Consider the following 15,368-nt stretch of genomic DNA (forward strand, 5'->3'; position numbering starts at 1 on the left):
GCAGGGCTCAGGCATTTGTTACAGCACAGACATCGTGCAATCTTAGTGCAAGGATCTGAGGCACAGACGGACAGCTCAGGCTATGGGAGTGAAGTGCAGCAGCTGCCTCACTGATGTAAGCAGAGATAGGTGCCTTTGAAGAATGATTCAGCAGCTCTCAGTGCTGACTAATCACTAGATTTAGCCACTAGCAAATGTAAGATCCACAGTGATGTCTGAGCTCCTGCCTTTTAGGGCTGGAATAAGGCTCTGACTCAGGGTTGCATCTGACCAGTAATGAGCTGAAGCCTACAGCCATCTTCTGATGAGAGATGTTTGAGCCCATCACGTTTTCTTAGAAGTAGTGAAGCCCTCAGCAAAAGGTTTCTGCCTAAATTGTACTTTCTGGCTTTTCTGCAATAACCTGGTGACAGAGAGATCATGGCTTTGGAGCCACCAGTGCCCTGAGGGGGCAGAGCCTGCACCCTGGCCTGGGAGAGGGTATCCTGGAGAAACTGGCCTCCATCACCTTCCTGAAGATGTGCTATAATGCAACCGAAAATGCAGCACCAGAAGTAAGTCTGTTCCTGTAGCCTTGGGGCCTGGGATTCAGCTGGAGGGGGTTTGGGTCTTTGGTCTGAAGGTGTTTGTTTTCTAGCACGTAGGTATTGGATAATTAACTGGGATCTCCTGGTCTTGGCTGATTGATGTGAGCTGCTGCTGTAGTGTGGGAGTGTGCATGTTGCCTGTGAGGCTCAGCAGGACCACTGTAACTGTGGCTTCCATGTCCCAGTGGATTGCTTTGCATCTGAAGCATTAGTTATTTCCCAGTGTCATTTGTTGCCTTTGTTTTCAGCAGATTTTTCACACTACTGAGGAAAAGACATTAAAAATGTGAAGGCTGATTAAGTAGATACTGTAGAGGCAGTAGCTAAAAACCTGTCTGTGACTCCCCAAACCTGCTGCGCTCATCTGTGTTGTCAGGCACGCTGGTGACATGAGAGCTTTGGGGGTTACATGGTACCATGTGCAGAGGAATAAGGCCTGCCACAATACTGAACTGTCCTGTCTCTTAACACTGAAGTTTTACCTAAGTCGTAAAGGATAGTGCACACTGGTAACCTCTTTTCTGAATGTTTTAGGATGTTGGCTGTGGACATTCTTTGTCAGCAGCTTTCTGGAGGTCTCTAGTTCAGAGGGTCATCTCACCAAGTGAAAAGGCGGGCTCCACAAGTGTGTTCTGTGGATATTATTGATTAGCTTGTGACAGACGTGCCTGCAGGCTGTAACAGAGTTGGTGTAGTTTGGTTGTTCCAGTTGTGTAGCCGTAGCCTGATGTGCAACTTCTGCCCAGCAGGGCATGCAGCAATGGTAGCGGTTATTGGCGCTTTTTGTACACGGCCATCTGAGCCAAGAGGAGTTTGAACTTCCAAAGGTGAGACTTGGAGATGTTGCAAAAAGCAAAGGGGATAACGAGCCTTGGATATTCTTTAATCATCCATAAAATATCTACAGCCTGGACACTATGACTTGTATGTGCATTCATTTTTAAATCTGACATGTGCAGGCTGCCAGGACAAATGCTCCTGTGCCCTCCAGTCTTACACTGGCTTTGCATTTGTCCTGTCTGCGTTGTGCTGATAGTAGCTTTTAGGATGTCATGTTGTGAATCAGATCAAGCAAATGTTCCTGCTGGAAGTCATCTCTTTTTTGAGGAGAGTGGAAGGAGCAAGGTGGGGAGAAATTACTTTGCAGCTAAATTAATTTCCTGGTCTATTGCTTGTTCAATTGCATGAATGCCACTACCAACACAAGGAGGGGAACAAAATTACTGCTAATTGTGAACCCCCATACTTAGATGAAAGAATAAATATCAGTTGGTACTTCTTTGCTCTAGGTCTTGACAAACTACTGGTCTGGGCCATCTGACTGTAATCATCATTCTCTCTTTAAATGTAGAGCAGTCATCAGGCATGTTTTTTGGCTTCTCTGAATATATATCTATGTGTGCGTGTGTGTGTGTTGTGGCATTCTTTGCTTGCTAGATAAAATACTGTTATTAGTGGAAAAACATAACTCAACTTTGCACCACAGCAGCCTTGACATGAATGATTATGCTACATCTGCTTGTTGTCTTTTAAACACATGTTCTTCTGAAGATGTTTTATCCAATTCTCAGAGTGTTGCAACTTTGTTTTCAGAGGGCAAAAATGGTGAAAGGTCTGCACTGGCCCAGTGGTCCTGATTCTAAACATGCCATCAAATTTTATTTTGCATTTTTTTATCATTTTACATTATTGTAGTGTACCAATTACATGTTAATATTACCATTACAGAAATTTTATTTTTTTTGTAGAATTCAAATCCATCTTTAATCACAGACCTGCATATCAAAAATAAAGAATGAGTAATTCTGGTGTGTGTGTGTGTGTGTGTGTGTGTGTGTGGATATATACAAAAATTCTGTAAACATAGTCATAGTAGTTCGGTCATAAAGTTCATGAGGCAGACTATTGCTTCAAATATGCTGAAGAGATGTCAATACATTCTGTGTAAATGTTATCCTTTATAAATTACCAGCTTCATATAGATATAGTGAAATATTTAGGAATATTATTTTGTTCCTGTGTTTTTTTTTTAGTTTATTAAGGCAGTACTGCTTCAGAGGATATGAGAGGCAGTAGGGAAAATCTGTTTATTCACACGCATTTTAGGTTTCCAGATGGGATACAATTTTTTCTTCCCTTGTAGTATGCATTTCTAAGTATTAATTCACAAAGAACGTAATAACTTTGTAAATGCAGGTAGTGCAGTATGTGTAAGATTCTATTGCTTCCCCTTTTAAAGCCTTTTACATGGAATTCATGCAGTTTACGTGTATCTCTTTGCATAAATACCAATAATGCTTTAATTTATGGGTGTTTGCTGCTGGGCTTTGTTTAAATGAGTTCCATCCAAAAGGAATCAGAGCCTTCTATTCTTGCAGAAATGAGTAAACCACATGAGGTGAATTTTCATACAACCCATTTCAAACCTGGAGTTTTCAGGGTATAATTTAGATATTGCATCGGTGGTTTATGACCATATAAAGTGTAGGTGTGTGGGTAGGAGGTTAGATAGATGTACTTGTAAATGGCTAGAAGCAAGGAGGCTGAGTACGGACTCCAGCAGTGCATATTTCAGCTCACAGTTTCACATCTCTGTCCTGAGGCATTAGATGTTACTAATTCTCCAAAAGCCAAAAAAATTTTTTTACAGAAGAAAACTCTGATTTGATTAAGGTATTGCTTTGAGACCTCGTGTTCCTTTAGCAAATCTTCTTACGACTGGAAATGTGCATGATTGGAAGTAAACTGCATGTTATCTGAGAAAGAAAGAGGGAGCATCTCGTGATTTGGAATGATCCTGCAGAAGCAGCGTTCAGAGTAATGACAGTACACTTAGATTAATTATAGTGCTGCTTACAGACGCCACCATATACTTACTGTTGTGTCAGCACTTCTGCTGTTAACCCTGTGTTGCAAAAGTTTATAATTTGGCTGTAGAAATGAATAAACCAGAAGGTTTAAGTTCAGGTTTTGTTATGCATGCATGCAACCAGCTTTTAGTTAGGGCCTGAGTTTTATTTCTGTATTTTCAGCTATTCCAAGTGTATGGCTGTGAAATAATCATATCTATTTAATTTTGTGTATGCTTTCTGCTCTGCCCATGGTTTTGGTGGAAAATGTAGTTTGGGTAAATGCCTAAATTGTACCTGTGATCATTTCAGATGGTCTGAAATTAAGCTCTGAGATATTTTACCTTTCAAACTGGAGTGGTGTGAATATGCAGCTGCCTCTATCCTTTCTACTCTATACATGAGTTAAAATCAAATTTTGCTTAATATGTATTTATTTGGTTAGCTGCAATGGTTCTGAAGGATTGTTAAGGCTTGAAATAAGCCTTGAACATGTCTTAAAGGCTCTTTACACAGGGAATTGGAAATACTTTCAGGAAGCTATTATAATTAGTCATGTAAACACTACAGAGTGGGTTTTAATGTAAACATTTAAAATATACTGTAGTCATTGAAGTGACAGTGAAATTAAGTAACTTTTTGACTAAGTCTCCAGAATGCTGTTTATCCTCATTTTTCCATTGATTATATGGTCATAAATGCTGAGCAAATAAACTTGCTTGTACCTAGAGCACCTCATCCTGCAAATACAGGAATCTGTGCAGTTCTTATTTCTTATCCTCTCTTCTTTCTCGTTTCTTCTCTCAGATTATATTTTACTTTTTCTGAGTAGGTCTGGCAAGTGGCTCTTATCAAGAACAAATGATGCCATAAATCAGGACCAAAATCAATGATGCTGTGGGGCTGTAAGAGCGAGATGTGGTTATGTGGGCCCAAGCATTCTACCTGCCTCTGAAGCCAAGAGTGAGGGTGCTGGCTGCTGTTCCAACACTTGGCTTCTCATTTACTGGCAAGTACATGTACACAGCTGTTTTGTCTCCGTCTTAGGGTGGAGATATCCATATTAAACTCGTTTTAATATAATTTTTCTCATAATGTAAGCAGTAGAAAAAAAGCATGAGAAAGAAAAGAAAACAAAAACATTTATATTTAACTCAAGGTTTTTGTGTAGAGTTGCTGAGAAATACAGAAGACATTTAATCCTTCCACCCTGAATACTAGTAGAGTAGGATTTAGAGCCCACGGGATTGGCTGAAATGCCTGTCAGCATATTTGCTCCCTTCTGTTTCTGTGGAGCACATTCCCTCCAGATGCAAAAGTTCCTGGGTGGTTCCTTCAGGCAGAGAAAGAATTATTTGCCCAGAGAAACAGAGTCCTTTATGTCATGACTGGCCATTCTGTGCTGCAGTTACTGCACTTCCCAGTTATAGGTGGTAGCATAACCAAGGAGAGATTTGTGCAGCTGGAATAAGGCCACGTGCATTATGCCAAGTATAAAATGAGAGGGCTGATACGAGTGCCTCCTGGACATGTCTTTCATTATTCGTTACAGTTCTCTCTCCTAATAGAATTTGGAGGAACCAAACACATGCTGTATGCATGGTTTTATTAGGGTGCTTTGCCTCAGGTTCTTAACTCCTTTAGCTGGTCATTACCTGACCAGTAAAGACCTCTAAACGGGTCATTAATGCTTAAGAAATAAACTGTTTCACAAGACTATCTAGTACAGAGCCTCTTCTATCATTTTTACAGTTACTGTTTTATAGATAAATCAATGACCAGCAACTGGATATTCTTGTTTAGCTACATAATCTGCTAATAGCGGCCACAGCAGATGTGCAGAGCTTCCATTTAGCTGTGCTCAGGAGAGCTGGAGATGGTCAAACATGAGCAGGACCTTGAGTTATGCATGGGGTAAACGGGGAATATGTGCAAGAACGAAGGCATGTTCTGTTTCCAGTAGCAAGGACTATTTACTTGTTAGGAGGTTTCTGTTCTAGTTATGTGATTTCATCAAGGTGCCTTGTGTTCTTCCACCCACACTAGAAGCCAGTAGCAGTAGGACAAGTCCTGGGTGAGCAGAGAGATTTACTACATTCACAGAGCTTTTCAGAGCTAACAATTAGCTAACAGTGCAGCTCTTATACTCTTGAATACGTGCTGACTTTCTGTTGAGACTATATTAAATGCTTTCCCGATATGGCAATAAAAGTTAGCAAATTTTTTCTTGGTTTTTGGTATGAAATTTTCAGCATATCCCTTAAAATAGGTTTCTGTGCATAAAACTATACAGAACTCCTTCTTCCTGAAGAGGCAGAAAGATAAAATGCATAGTGGGTACCATACAATTTTTTGGTAGATCACAAGGCATTCAGTATTTTTATCCTTGTTGATATTGGTGCATCACTGATGGTTTGCTGGGCATTGAAATAATCAATCCAGCCACGAACATCTTTCTTCATGTTAGCCTTTGAGCAGTGCTGGTCTGAGCTGGGAGGTGTTTTTGCTTTTGTTTTGTTTTGTAGTAATGCTTAAATGTTTCAAAGTGAAATGAAATTTGATGCTGAAAGTGGTTCTTTGCAGACAAAGAATATTTTTCTGTAGTGAAATGGAACAAAATTTCTGCAAATTAATGACTCCAAGTGTGATTATTGCTTGTGGAGCAAATGCTTGGTAATTATTTTTCTAAGAAACTTAGATTGGTTATGGAAGAAGTTATCTGTAGCAATGTAAAGCAATTACTATTAAGCAGGTGTTGCTATGAGCAGGCTAACTGCTTTGGAAAAAAAAATATAACATTGGGATGTTTCTTGATTCAATTCTCTTTCTTCGTGGAATTGAAGGGCTTTCATTTGGAGCTGTCACCTCAAATTTAACAAGACAAAATAAGATTACCAAATATGAGGCAAATTACTCTTTACATTCAGAGGAAAAAAATACATTAAGTGTGTTTTCTTTTCATTCTTTTATGGAGGAAAAAATATTTTTTTGACTAAGTCTTAACCAGAACCACCACAAGCTTTCAGGTGACTTAATTCAAGCATGTTATTATGCTGCATCCTAACAGATGAACTAATAATCATATTACAGATAGCGATATAAGACTTGTATGCAGGCTGACAGTCTAACTGGGGATGAGCTTGATTCATTTACAACTGTCATAATATTAGTAGCACCTGCAGGAGGATTTTAATTCCTATAAAGCAAAAATTCACCAAAACAACAACAACAACAAAAGGAAAACAAAGAACACTTTAAAGGTTGCAGCTCCGTGATTGCCTTATTGTCATCACTGCTGACTGATGGTGCATGTGCAGTAATTAGCAGTAGCAAATGGATGCTTGTACCGAATGCTTCCTTCAGATTCACAGGACAGAAGCTGGCCTGGCTGCCACTTTGCTGCATTAATGACATCAGGATTAAATTTAGTCCCGTCTGCAATTGCAAAATATAGCCAACCTCTATTCTGCAGAGTTTGCCTCACTACCTACAGTGAATGATTTGTAGTGTGCATGAATATTAAGCTTTCGAAGTCAACATGTGAGAATAAATATGACATGACTGTAAAAGAAAGTTATTTATGTGCACTGAAAAGGAGTGCCCATTATTGTTTTGATAAAAGAAGTGTTATATTGCATCATTACAGTGTGAAAAATGATTATTTCTTCTTTTTCCTCTGATAGGAGGATGCAGTAGACCCCAAATAACATTTGTTTGCATTACTGTTTTGGTTTCTGGCTAGCACAGCCTTTGTTAGTCTTTTTGGCATAAAGATTTTCTCAAGTACTTTTATTTTTTTAAGTCAAACCTCTGTTAGAGAATTTTTTCCTGGCTCAACAGCTCTTGGGTGTTTTTTTTTTTTTTCTTTTTATACGACTGAGTGCAAGTATGTTTGCCTAGCGTTTACAACAAGGCAGATACAATATTTACAGGCCTCGGCAATTCCTGTGCAAATGCAGTCTCCAGAGAAGGGCACAATAACAAAGCAAGCGAACATCACAGTTTCCTAAAGCATAAAGAGCTGCATGCACTGGGTGGTGATGCACAATGTGGATGGGAACCCTGGAGTTTTAGTAATTTATGGGGACGCTGGGGAGATGGATTTCATTTAAATACAGTAACTGAAGAAATATTTCCAAGTTAAAAAGTCAACTAGTGGTTAAGTAAATATCCTCTTGACCCCTTTTAACTCTTGTGATATACCGTTGTTTTAAACTATTTACTTTGAAAAGCTTGAGCCATAAAATGGCCCAGGAGAGATGGGCTGACCACAGATAGTTAATGCACAGGATTGTGTTACTTTAATTTAAACCTCATGCCCATTAAAAAAAAAATAATATGTATACATACATACATATATATATATACATATAGTCTATTCTTTAATTGAATAAATGAGATTATGAATGGAGTCTTAAAAATAAAAAAAATGAATTGGTTTCATACAGCGTTGCAAAAAGCATTAGGGGAAAAATTTAGAGAGGAACAGAGATTCTTTCTTGTTTCTATAGTAACCAATAGTGATCGGGAAGGGAGAGGATTTCTTTCAAGTGTACATTTTAGTGAGGCTAGCTCAGCAGCTCAGCGCAGTGGAGGGCTTGTGTAAAAAACCAACCCTCTAGCGGCTCGAGAAGTGCTCGTGCCACTCCGGTAGCAGCTGGAACGAAGCGACACATCGCTGAGCGCTGCTGGGCTGCGCTGCTGCGGCAAAAGGCTCCTCGTACTGCTGCAGTCCGGCACGCCGCTGTGTGGCCCGGCTTCAGCTGAGGCTCAGGAAGTGGGAGAAGGTGAAAGAATTGGGAAACACTGACAGAACTGTGCTGTTTTTGTCAAAATTAACGGCATTAATTGCTTTGAAGCAAAAATCTGCTTTGGTTTTGTCGTGACAGAATCATGGCCACTGAGATCGCGCGTGTCAAAACAATTAGAGCCGGGATTCGGTGACTTGGCTTTTGGATCATGGTCTTCTTCCTAGTCTTCTACATGATATGTAAACCGCTTCACAAGGGAATTGGAATCTCAATGATGTTCTGTTTCCTAACGTCGCCTAAGCGTCGCCATCAAGAGCGGGTCAGGCAAGCATTTGAAAGCCAAATTCCAAAATATATCTGAGTTTTAATCAATACAATGCCTTTGAAATAATTGCGGGATACCTCTAAATGAAGTTCGGGTCAAACACGATGTCAAAAATAATGCAGCTTCAATTTGCTGCAACCTGACAGACCCAGGAAGTGACTGAGGAATATCTAGTAACTGGCAAAGACACCTCTGTTTGACATTTTCTTTTGCATGTAAACAATAGGGCACTGTATATTGGCATCTGAATGTATTAGCAGGTGGCAATCCAACCCCTGGTATGAATCTGGATGGTATTCCTTTCTGTTTATAAATACATAGTCTTGATAACAAGGGAACATTTACTGCAATCTTGCTCTGCAGTTGTCAGAGCAGAATGAATCATTTTGAAACATAAACCTCCTCAGATCTCAGAAATATCAAGAAAAACATAAAACATAAGGGAAAAGGATTATAAAATAAAAATAAAAAAGGTTCTTAACATATTTAGAAGCCTATGGGCTGTAAACACTGTAGATTATCATTAATGAAACACTCTGCCGAGTACACAAACCAGTTCGGTGGCAGCTGTTAAGCAAGCATTGTTCAAAGCTGGATAATCCCTTAAACATTATACATTGTGGCACTGTACCTCTTCCTATTAGTAATCAGATAATTGCCTTGTATTTCCTTTTGCCCATTTTTCTTTTAAAATTCAGTTTCACTCCATCTCGTGTCAGGAAGCTTTATCTTGCAGTAATCACTTAGGCAAAAATATCCTGCAGAGGTCAATAGGTTGAGCTGCAGTCTCCTTTATTTTCTGAAAATTTGGTGTAATACAATTCAGCCCAGTGGTGTTACTCTGGATTTACAATGGCAAAACAGAAATGAATCCCACTGTACAAATAAGATTTGTGAATTGTACTGTGACATTTTTTTGTATAATAAAGTGAGCACGTGTAAATAATTTTGGAACTAAATGAAGGAAATACATTCTGCAGTTGTTTCACTTTAAAAATAACTTCACTGTTAAATGTCGGGAGGAGAACTTGCAGTTTCCATTTGTCCGACAGTTCAGGCCTCGTAGGAAGGTTTTCCAGGAAATGGCATGCAAGTGTCTTGCAGGTGAAAAAAATTGGGAATGCTGGCAAATATTTTTTTTTCCCACATCAAAATATCCTCAAGTCATAACAAACCAGAAATAGTGAGCCATAGCCTTGGTCGTTGTGCGTTCCCTTGAGCTCCATTGGCTATTATGGTTGAACTGAGAGAGTAGCTTATCTTGCACTTCTGGAATTTCTCATAACCCTACAACAAAGCACTATCGATTTTTTTTTCTGAGGCGGTCAGGAGGGGAGGAGGGATTGCAGAAGGTCGTATGGAAATGTGCTAAGTTTGGTTAAACAACTGCACCAAATGCTACTGAGTCTAACAGTAAGTCAGTCCATTTTGTAACCCCTGAATTAGGCAGCTACTGGTTCCTCATAATTAGCACACCTTGTCCCTGCATTAAAGTGTTTAGCTTAACAATACTTTTTAGCACAGACCATTCACTTTGAAGCCACATGTTTTGATGGGCATTGGCTCCACAAGCTGTTGGCATCAACTCTTAAGTCCAAGATCTCATTCCAGTCCTAAAAATCAAAGCAGATTGAGACATAATTCAGAGAGCAGAAAACATGATATATCCTAAATCCCATGGGGTTTCAGGGGCCGTTTCTGTCTCAGTACCTAAAATTGTTTTTCATCATACGACATAAGCTGAGGTTTGAGAGATGGTGTCCCCGTCCCCACCGCAGACTAGGCATAATGGGTATTTCCTACCTAACAGATCCGTACATGTGTAAGAAGAAATTGCTTTATTTATTTATTTATCAAATGGCAGCGTTTTGTTTTCAGCGGACTCTTTCTGTGCAGTGTAGAAGCAATGTTATTAAATGCCAGTCAGCAGGAAAAATAAGAAAAAGGACCTAAGAAAGAAATGTATTTCTCCCCCATTTTCCAAAACATAAATCACCAATGAAGCAGGAGCTGTCTTTAGGCAAGGCTTCAGGAGGCGATTAGATAGCAAAACTATTTCCTTGTTTTAGTGAAAAGCAGTTTTCACTGAAAACAGGAATCCAGGAGTATTTCTGAAGAAAATAGTTCTGTAGCAAAACTGTAAGTTGAGCAGCCCTGTGAATAAAGCAGCTGACTTACTGATCCTCCTAGCTAAGTAATGCCAATTAAAGAGGCATGCATAACCAACCAAGTGCAAAAGCACCGATCTCATCTGCCACAGAGAAGATGTGCATGAAAAAATACTATTTTCTGAACTGCAAGTAAAATATTGGGTGGAAGTGTTCCTCAGTTGTTTTGTTGTAAGAAACCACTCTCTGCAAAGTGCTTACCGTTGGATTTCTGCTAGCATATGCATTCATTTCTAGCATTCAGTTCTAGAATATTCTAGACAAAAGGGCCCTGCAAAAATTCTCAGTTTTGACCAAATTTACTGATACTAGAACTTAGATGTGTATTTCCTACAAAGCACTTTGTCCTCTTAAAGGAGCTGCGAAAGCGACTCTTCCTGTTTGGATACAGTCACTATGGGGTTTCTGGAGCGATTGTAGGCTTCAGCTGAAAGCCTTTAAGCACCTGTAAAGATGATTAAGGCTGTGAAAACTCTTGCATTCTCTTGGCAGTTGCCTCTTTGTTTGGAATGCAGAGTGCAGCAGAGACTGCAGGCTTCCAACTAGAAGTGCTGCTACCCACAAATCCATGACTCACCTTGGGTTTCTGGAGGGCTTATAGTATGTCAGTGGTGTGTGGTGGTTTGGAGAGTTTGTGGGTAGCTCTTGGATGCAGCAGCTCTAATCTTAATACTTCAAGGCATTAATTTCTGTTTTATTGGTAGAGATAATATTGGCCAACCTACAAAAGTTGCCCTGTGGCCTCTTGCTCTCATGGGAACGTGTAAGAGCACGTTAGTTACAGGTAGCTTGTCAAATCACATGGATGGATGGCTTTGGGACATGTTAATCTTCAGATATTGAATGTGAATATTGAGCAAAGTTTCAGAGAATCTTCAAAGCAGTCAAAGTGGATTGAGGACTTCAGCAGTAATTTTCAGATTTCTGAACCCCTGCCCATTTCTCTTGCTATAACCATGCTTTGGGATAAAATGTTTCTGACACAGCTGACCTGGTAGATAGGCACAGTGAGATCCTGAGCCTTCTCTTGTATTTTAAAAGAAAACCCCAACTGTTCCCAGTTTCCTGCTACTGGAATCCAGGAGTGCCTTCAGCATTTGACTCTAGATGAAGGAAGACTCACAGCTTCAACTAGAACCCAGTCAGCTGATATTTGTAACTTGGGCAGTCACTTTTGGATTAAAGGGCAGAAAATCATTGTATCATTAGGAAAGCCATTGACACTGACTTTGTGTGAGGGCTGTAAGCATGGAATCTTTATTAGGGGAACTGAAACAAGGTAAACAAAATGATCAGACTACACCACTGCAGAAAATATGCAAAAATAAATAAATAAGTATGTAGCTGTCAGATGAAGTCAAAAGTCAGGGTGGAAGAAATGCTTTGGAAGTAGAAGAGATTCACAGTGAAATTAAGATGCTGTTATAGAAAGGAATGATTATTTGAAAAAGAAAGAGAACACGCACAGACAGATGAAAAGCCCTCCAAACAAAATCCTTCTAAAAGGAATGAATCTAAAATGGAATGGGAGGAGAAAAGTAGTGCATTCCTACTAATCCAAACCCCCCCTCCCTTCTTTCTGTGTTTAATTTTGTAGAGCAGTCATAAACCTTGCTAAACAATCAAAAAATTAAATGTTGCAGTATAATTTATGGTGGTTACAGGATAAATGAGAGTGCACTTTAATTAGTAAATTGCATGTTTATTTCATTTGCTTAACATATAATTTAGATTAGATAAATGCGCTTTGACTGGCTATGGCACCTTGGTATCCTCGTTTGATATAATTTTTAATCACATTGTTTTGGAATTTTATTGCGACATTATGCAGTTGATGTAACAGTGCACAATTAGGTATGCTCAGTTCACACCTTGCTCTTGAGGAAATTACTTTTTATCTGTATTTGGATGGATCACTTTGTATGGCAAGTGAGACCTTGGGAGTAATAAAGAATGCACATTGTGGGCACTAGAGCTACAATCTGAATAGTAAATAATAATAGTAATGATAGCGCCCTGTTAGGGAAGTGTTTGGGAGAAAGAGGAAAAGAAAATCCTTTGAGTAGGCAACTGGAAGTTATTATTCTATGCCATATCAGCAGTTTTGTAGCAATGTCTTGACATTCCAGCTAAACTGAGGGAAGGTGAGGAGGCTTGTTCTAGGCGCTGTACGTAGCCAGATGGGGAGAGTTTTTCACCTAGCACAAGTTAGGAGAGGAGGCAGGTGTTCAGAGAAGACAAGTAGGTGATGCGCGATGTGGCAGATTCTCAAACAAAACTGCTATCCCAGTCCTTGGTCGTGTTCCTGCTCTGCTGTTACACTCTGATCCATGTCAGGATGCAGAGAAGCTAGTAATGTGCAGAATGAGTGTGATGGCATCAGAAGGAGATAATGCACTGGGGGATGGAAGCACGGGTTCAGAGCGTGGCCCAGTAATTCTGAGACCTAAAAATATTAATGCACTGCTTAGCTTGCTTACTGTTGTGTATTTAATGATACATAAGGGAGCATATATCTGGGATCTGCTCATCGTGTTTTGACTTCGCTGGGCTTTGACTTCTGGAGCTCTGTTTTCCCTGTTGTTCATTTTGGCATTGTTAGGTGATGACAGGACTAAAAGAAGGCAGTCTGTGCAGTGTGGAATTTCAGATTTACCTTACCATCCACATTTAAATCCCCATTTTATATAAACAGTCAGCAGCATACTCAGATATTGCAAAGGTATTACTGGAGGTAACAGGGCCATAACGTCAAGATTCTGGAAAGAAAAAAATGTTTTTTTTTTTTTTTTTTAAATACGGAAAAATATTCCCTAAACCTGTAGAAATTAATAGATAATGTTATTTTTGCAGATAAAACATGGAAGGCTTATAGAACATTTAATTGAGATCTAGAATATATCTCAGCAGTGGAATTTTGTATAGTAGTTTGACTTAGAAAATTCTGCAGGAAAGCTATCATTTTCTCTTATGTGCTATAAATTTTTTGTCATAAGGGATGCCTGAGTATTACATGTATGCCAATCAGAGATCCCGAGCGACTGTATGTCGGGAAGATTGATGCTGGGCCAGATTATGCTCTCAGTCACATAGGTATAAATCTGGGGTAACTCTGTTGTCTTGCTCCCACTGAGGGCAGAATCTGTCCCTCTTTCCTTTCCTCTCTGCATTTGAGTAATGGGCCCTGTAATGCACCTGCGTGGTGCTGATAGTTTGGCTGTGGCAGGACACTGGCAGGGGGATGTGCTGCTTGAACGCTTCCATTCCTGACTTTTTCACAGCTGGTGTGAGAAATTTTGTTTAATGTTTCAGAATTTGAAACAATACTCTTTAAGAAAACACAGGCAATTAATCCTAACTGCATGCAAGCTTGTTGGCTTTGTTTAAAATATGATCATATCAGGATGACAAACAGAGACTGGAATCAAAACACCTTTTTGAATACTGTGGAAATATAGAAGATAAAAAAAAAAGCAGAGGAGAGTTTTTCTGTGTTTTTGTGTTATTGTTGGTTTTTGTTTTTTTTTTTTTAATTGTGATTACTATTATTCACTGATGCATTAGAGTGTTTAAATAATATTTATGAGGCCAATCATGCAGATGTCATAGCGCTGTAAAAAAATATCTGTGGTATTTGGAGCCAGTAATGCAGCCCTTATAAATATCTGTGTTGCTCTGTAAAGGCAGACAGTGCTTCCCAGCATTCCTTATGGAACGCAGGGAGAATGGCATGGACCTCTTGAATAATTAATATGGTTTTCAGAACAGTAGTCATGGAAACCCAGGCAGTGTCACATATATGGGTTTTAGGAATTAGGCATGTTTTGAATTGCACATTTAGCCAAAAAAGAGCATGCTGTAAGTCCTAAAGATCAGAAGCATTTTCTCAGCAAATCTCTTGTTTGCACTGACGAGCACATGTGTCACGTATTTTTGGATACAAATAGTATTTGGATGCCTAAAAATTGTGTGATAGCTATCTGAAGAGCCATTAAAGGCACTAACCGCCCTGAGTCATCTCTTAGATGTCTTATTCTTCTTTTTTCTTTCCCGCATCCCAGACCCTGAAGATCCTAGGAGGTAGGTTTTAAACTGTACAGCCAATTGCTATTCACTTAAAAGACCACAGCTTTACCACAAAGTTGTGAGGCTCTTTCTATTAGTTCAGTTGCGTGGCTTTTTTATCTGTCTCAAAAAATGTCTCTTCGGGATCAATATCGTCATTACCTTGGGTGTGTATGTGGAAGAAGTCAACCAGGCAGCAGTGAAAAGCTATCATCCAGTCCTCAGTAATATTGTACGTGGAAGGAATAAAAATACACAGAAGTTATTTATAGACCATAAACCCTCTGGTTTCATAAACCATTTTATACTATTATTTGTCCAAGTCTGCAGAGTCTCTCCTGAGTTCACGGCACATTCAAAAGCCTCTGTTCTTTATTTCTGCCTGTTTGAATGGAGAAATTAATTAGAAATACACTTAGCAATTTATGGACATGAAAAAGCCATTTTCCCCATTAATTCTGCTTTCTTTTACCTTTTTTAATACTTACTTTGTTTTGTTGCTCTCTTTCAATCTACTGTCTACTAATAAAAATATCAATCTTTCATAAATTCATTGAGAGTGTGGCAGTAATATTACTTGACATCATGATATGGCATATTCATTACTCTCTAAGTGAAATGAT

The 15,368-nt window shown here is 39.2% G+C and overlaps 1 protein-coding gene across 5 annotated transcripts in view; it reads left to right on the forward strand.

The window, feature by feature from the left end:
• AFF2 (ALF transcription elongation factor 2) overlaps nt 1–15,368 on the forward strand; it is a 346,941-nt gene that overhangs the window by 33,950 nt on the left and 297,623 nt on the right. Inside the window, exon 2 of one of the 5 annotated variants that reach the window (XM_090150572.1) lies at nt 414–554. The exons of the other annotated variants lie outside the window; for them this stretch is intronic. Within the exon in view, the coding sequence (XP_090006698.1) occupies nt 529–554 (26 nt within the window). The 5' untranslated portion in view covers nt 414–528. The remainder of the gene's footprint in view (nt 1–413; nt 555–15,368) is intronic. 5 annotated transcript variants of the gene reach the window in all.

This window comes from Phasianus colchicus, chromosome 14 (assembly GCF_987193195.1).
Source record: "Phasianus colchicus chromosome 14, bPhaCol1.hap1.1, whole genome shotgun sequence".
Lineage (NCBI taxonomy): Eukaryota > Metazoa > Chordata > Aves > Galliformes > Phasianidae > Phasianus > Phasianus colchicus.